General features: G+C 36.8%; 1 protein-coding gene across 1 annotated transcript in view; it reads left to right on the forward strand.

Moving 5' to 3' along the window:
- The window catches only part of LOC106473149 (nibrin-like), a 58,907-nt gene that overhangs the window by 5,152 nt on the left and 47,852 nt on the right, over positions 1-5,903 (forward strand). Inside the window, exon 2 of the mRNA XM_013933830.2 lies at positions 474-577. Coding sequence (XP_013789284.1) covers positions 547-577 — 31 coding nt within the window. The 5' untranslated portion in view covers positions 474-546. The remainder of the gene's footprint in view (positions 1-473; positions 578-5,903) is intronic.

Below are 5,903 nucleotides of genomic sequence, written 5' to 3' on the forward strand. Positions count from 1 at the left end.
CACAGAATTTCCACAGTCACTTTAAACTTAACAACCTTTATAACACACACTATAAATCACAGTGATTCACACACTTACGGTGCCTACTGTTTGCTTGACTCAATTATCTCTATCTTCAATCTATCTGCCTCTCTATTTTTTATTTGCTGGGCTTATATACTAAAAAAAAAAGAGGGGGTCCCGAACAAACTAGGAAATTCATGACCATTCGAGAAACTCCTCGCACATGCCACCAGCGCCAATGGGCCAGCAGTGTCACATGACTTCCACTGTCGTAACAGTATTGTAAAGTTCTGATGACCTATTGAGGAGAAATCTAAAATACCATTTCAATGAACAATCTGTAAGGTAGGACTATTTTTGATAGAAGCTGATTTTTTACAAGGTGTAGTACATATAGGTAAAGTCAGTTATATAGTTTTAGAAAGCATTAAGAGTATATGTTTATGTTTTGCATGTGTTTTCTTTTGCAGGAAGATACAAGTATAAAACAGCACTGAGGGACTTGTTACACAAACTAAAGTTTAGTGGAGTGTGCACAGAATTATGTGGAAGCTAGTTAGTTTGAAAGATGAAGGTTTGTAAAAGACTAAAGTGAATTTGGGTATGAATTCTAATAAAGATGTTTCATGTGATAGCTGTGTATTTTTTATGTATTTCAAGAATAACAGTTCAAAATATACCTATTTGTGTGACTTTTAAGTTTCTTTTACTTATCTTAAATATTCTTAATTTTTCATTTTGTTCTGTGTTTAGAAAGTATAGTGTACAGACAACTGATGCTTAGATTAGCATTAGCTCTGCTCACTAAATAAAAGTTCTTCTCTGGAAACTTCTAAACTGCAATATTTTTTTAGTTCATTATACATTCAATGTTTTCCTTGAAGAAAGAGAGAGAATTACAACACTTCAAAATGATTTGTTATTTAAAGGTGGTAGATACACATTAATCTGTAATGTATCGCAATACTGTTTTACTTACCTAAAGCCTTACATATTGTGAGAAGGTTTTGTTTTTATACATAACTAAACAATGTAAGAACATGCTTCTAAGAAGAACAAAGTGACAGAAAACTTTTTAACCATTCAAGCTTACACCTCCATTAACTGAAATCTAAATAGTTGTACTTATAACTATTCATAATCATATAATTACATTACACAAGTTTAGGTTTAAACTGATATCATACACTGTTTTATGAAGAATACCATTTCAATGGAAAATTAACTTTACACAAGTCTAAATTTAGGCTTACAAAGCTTTTAATTATTACATCTAATATCCCCCCCCCCCCCAGCGACACAGTGGTAGTCTGAAACCAGACTTAAAATGAAACCATGTTTTGATGCCTATGGTGGGTAGAGCACAGATAGCGCTTTGTGTAACTTTGTGTTTTACTACAAACAAACAAATCTAATATCACAGACTCTTGCATTGAAGTTGAGACTACTTTGTACTTGCTAATGGAAATGTTATGTTGGTGTTATAAAATTATAGAATGAATGTGAAGCCCAGTATTTGATTTACCACTTATCACTGGGTTATACCAGTGTTGGGGACTTCCATTCCTCATCAGTAACCTCAGATAGCTGGGTTTCTTTTCTGTGTTTTAGTATTTTAAACAGTTTTTCTTGGTGAATAATTCACAACACAAATTAGTAGCATAAATGCTGCATATTCTTGAAATTTGTATATGCATATGAAATTACTGTGTGAGTAAAAGACATTTTGAAACATTATACATTATAAAAACTAATAAAGTAATCTATGTTAAGCTTAATGTACTTTGTGCTTACTAATAGAAACTTTAGCCTGTAGATTTGTAACGGATATTCAGTATATGGCCCATTCAGTTTTGATGAATATTAGTATTTATTCAATAGATAAATAGTTTAAATTTCTGATACCATATTTTACTTAAACTTACAAAATAGCTTTCCTCAATTTGTACTGCCCTCTCAATGTCCAGATGTTTGCTCACCATCAGCTCTTATGCTCCCACCTACCTCCATGTGATATAGCTGCGTTGAAGCATGCAAATATACATGCAACAACCCTCCACTAATAGGAGTGTGACACACACACACACTCTTAGCACAGCTGACTCCCTCTATGCAATAGAATCCAATCTTCACACTCAATTTGGTATGACAGTGATCAGTTGTGTTGATTGTGTTTAATTTTGGTATTCTATTTTCTTTTGAATTTGTGACTTTGCCTTCATTTTCAAACTTTAAAAAAAGTTTATTTAATTTGATTTTTTTTTTAAATTTCATTTATCATCTTTTTCATGCAGTTTCATAACTGTTTCACATTGATTTAGCTTCATCTATTTTTTGTGGTGGTCTCAGGTAAATTAACATGAATTCACAGTTTCAAGTCATAATTACTACTGCTTCAGACACTGCTGGTGAACAACAACTTCTCGTGATGACTACAGGCTCAATGTTATTGGCTGAGGAGGCTTTGGCCCTTGTTCACTGAGAGATGGCCTCCTTCATGCGAGTCAAGGGGTCTCCCAAACATCAACTACTTCTCAAGAGAGCCAAAACAGGATGATGAACATTTAAACTCCCTTTTTCCTCCCCCTTCCTTTGCTGTGCAGTCTTGTTCTCAGACCATGGCTTTTTTCTACATTTCTGAAGTTAGTATCACAGGTATGTTATGTTTTGTCTTTGTCTTCCATGTCCTATAACCCTTTCCCTTCCCTTTTGACTGATGCACCTAATTCTGAATATTCTGTCCTTCCTCCTTTTCCTGACATCAGGGTCCATTCTGAGTATTTTGACTAGCAATTTTATTTGGGTATCAACATGCCATGTCCCCCACATGTAACTGAGACTTGTGCATTATCATACCATTGTTGGCTGAATCATTTTCTTGATACACAACAATTAAATTCACTCTTCCCTTTTGGGGTTTGGACCCTAATACTTCTGTGCACTTTTCACAGATACAGCTTTCCTGCCATTGCCTGACTTTAACATCTACAATACCTTTCTTCCATACACCTTTTCTCTGAGGCTCTCCATTAATCCCCTGAGGGATTTTTGGCCTATTCCCTCCTCCGGTTCACATTGGCACATTTATTCTCCTCTGCCCTTTCCATCCACACATGGCTCCTTTGTTGTTGGGACTTCTTAGTACAGATGCTCTTGAAACTCATTTTGTCTCCCCTACATCTTTGACAAATAGTCTTCATGACTCATTGGAGTTGTGAGTGGAATCTACCCATTTACAAATTCCCTCTCTTCCCTGGCAACATTTCCCAACTCCTGTCCTGATATCCCTCTTTCCTTGCCTTTAGTTGTTCCTTCCTCCTGGATTGCTCCTTCACGGTGTACCATTGTTCACCACTGACCCATTTCCTTTCAACACCTCCCCTATCACCTTTTCCTGTACTCCCCTCCTCAGGATCCCCTTTCCAGCCAGTATCTTTCCATGATGGTTTAGGACCTTCTCCTCAAAGGCACTATCGAATCAGTACTTCCTACTCTCCCAGGTTTCTATTCCCATCTTTTTTGTAGTTCCCAAGAAGACCAGAAATTAGCTTCCTGTTATTGATCTCTCCAGTTTGAACTGTGATATGGAAGTTCCTTGGTTCACCAAGGAGTCTTTCCTATATCTTCAATGGGCATTTACTCCAGGTTTTCGGGTAACAAAGATTGACACGCCCAATGCTTACCTTCATATTCCCATTTCCCATGCATGTTCTTGTTATATTTGCTTTGTCCACAAGGAATGTGTATATCAGTTCCAGGCTCTCGTGTTTGGGCTGGTCACATTTGTTTTCAGCTTCTTCCATCAACATGTAGTTTCTCCTCAAGGAAGCTGCTTGGGTAGGTTGGCTGGTCAAGGTGAAGAAGTCTATTCTTACACTGACTCAATACCTCATTCATCTTAGGGTATTCAATTCCCATCTCAGTTAGGCCCAGAAGTCTATTCTTACACTGACTCAATACCTCGTTCATCTTAGGGTATTCAATTCCAATCTCAGTTGGGCCCAGAAGTCTATTCTTACGCTGACTCGATACCTCGTTCATCTTAGGGTATTCAATTCCCATCTCAGTTGGGCCCAGCCTTCTCCCCTTTGACTGTGTTCTGTGTTCAATTCTCACTTTTTCTACTTGCATGAGAGGTTCTTTCTCATTTGGGGACTTGGGCTTATTACCTTTGACCATGAGGTCTGTCCAGCGGTTACTTCATGATCAATGGAACCTCACCAAGTATCCCCTGGAGTACCCGGTGACCCTTCCTTCTTTCATACGGGCCGATTTTGCCTGTTGGCTGGACAAGTACAACACAGTGGCTGGTGTCTCTCTTTATCCTCCCCAACCCGAGGTGTATCTTTTTACGGATGCTTCTCTGTTATGCTGGGGGGCATATTGTGATGCCCAAGAGATCTCGGGCCATTTGTGTTTAGTCAAATTGAGTTTCCATTATCAGTCTTCTGGGAATTCTGGCTGTTCATTGGGCAATGGCTCATTTCCTGCCAGCTGTGAGGGGGCAAAATGGTAATTCCAACAACTGATATAACTTAAAACATACTTTAGATACTAAGAAGTTAGAAGTTACAAACTAATACACAGAAGGAAAATTAAGTAATAACTTTATTAAAGTATAATAATAAATAACATTAATATTTGACTCCTTTTAGTAAAGATTACAGAAATTGTTAAACTTAGTTGTAAGAAACATCTGTGGAACTTTAGTGTGTTTTCCAAAGCATATGTTATACAAATGTTATTAAAGTAAATTGAAATAAATTTATCATGGCATATTATGGTTTTCTAAGCAGTTATCTTAATCTTTATTACTCTAATTGAATCTATTCTATTTCAATCTGATATACTAACCATTAGCAACATTTTTTATCCATTTTAAGCTTTTATAAACATAAGGCTTTGTTTTCTATGTAATTCAAATTTATCGATCATTTGTCAGGAAAAACTTTAATAGGCCTAGGTATATTTGTTATACATTCTTGTAAAACTGGCCTTGAATGACCAGGTGGTTAGGGTTGCTTGATTTGCAATCTGAGGGTTCGAATCCCTGTCTCACCAGACATGCTCGCCCTTTTGGCTGTGGAGGCATTATAAGGAGATGGTCAATCCCACTTTTCATTGGTGAAAGAATAGCCCAAGAGTTGGCAGTGGGTGGTGTTGAATAGCTGTCTTCCCTCTTGTCTTTCACTGCAAAATTAGGGATGGCTATCACAGATAGTCCTCATGTAGCTTTGAGCAAACTTCCAAACACACTTGTAAAACTACACCCATCAGTGTGTCTCATTAAGCTTACCATTTATTGAAAGCACACAATAATGTTCACTGTTTCATTAGGTTTTTTCACCCAGATATTCTTGTTCATTTCATAAAGTGATGATTCTGTATTGTGTAGAATCATCTTGTTTCTCTTTACCAGCTTTTAAAATCAGGTGCTCACTATATACACTGGTATTAAGGTCTGTAGGAATCTTAGTGCTAATTGAGATAGTATTGTTATGTCTCTGTTCGTTTGTTAATTTCCCATAAAAATTCTTCCCAAGGAACTTCAGCGATACAAGTCCTTTCTTAAATAAAACTAGTTTATTCTTCCTCAATACACAGAATTTCCACAGTCACTTTTAACTTAAACACACGCTATAATTCACAATGATTCACACACTTTACTTATGGTCACTACCACTCACTTGACTCAATTATTTCTCTATCTGCAATTATATTTCCGCTTTATTTGCTGGGCTTATATACTGAAATAGAGGGTGCCTAGAAAAGTGATGATTCTTCTAGAAATTTGTGACGTGTTACCAGCGTCACGTGTCTACCGCTGTCGTAACACTGCCCTTTCCTTAGTATTGTTCATCCCGAACAATAGCCACTTACAGTAACCCAATAGATAATTA

Source organism: Limulus polyphemus, unplaced genomic scaffold (genome assembly GCF_000517525.1).
Source record: "Limulus polyphemus unplaced genomic scaffold, Limulus_polyphemus-2.1.2 Scaffold5930, whole genome shotgun sequence".
NCBI lineage: Eukaryota > Metazoa > Arthropoda > Merostomata > Xiphosura > Limulidae > Limulus > Limulus polyphemus.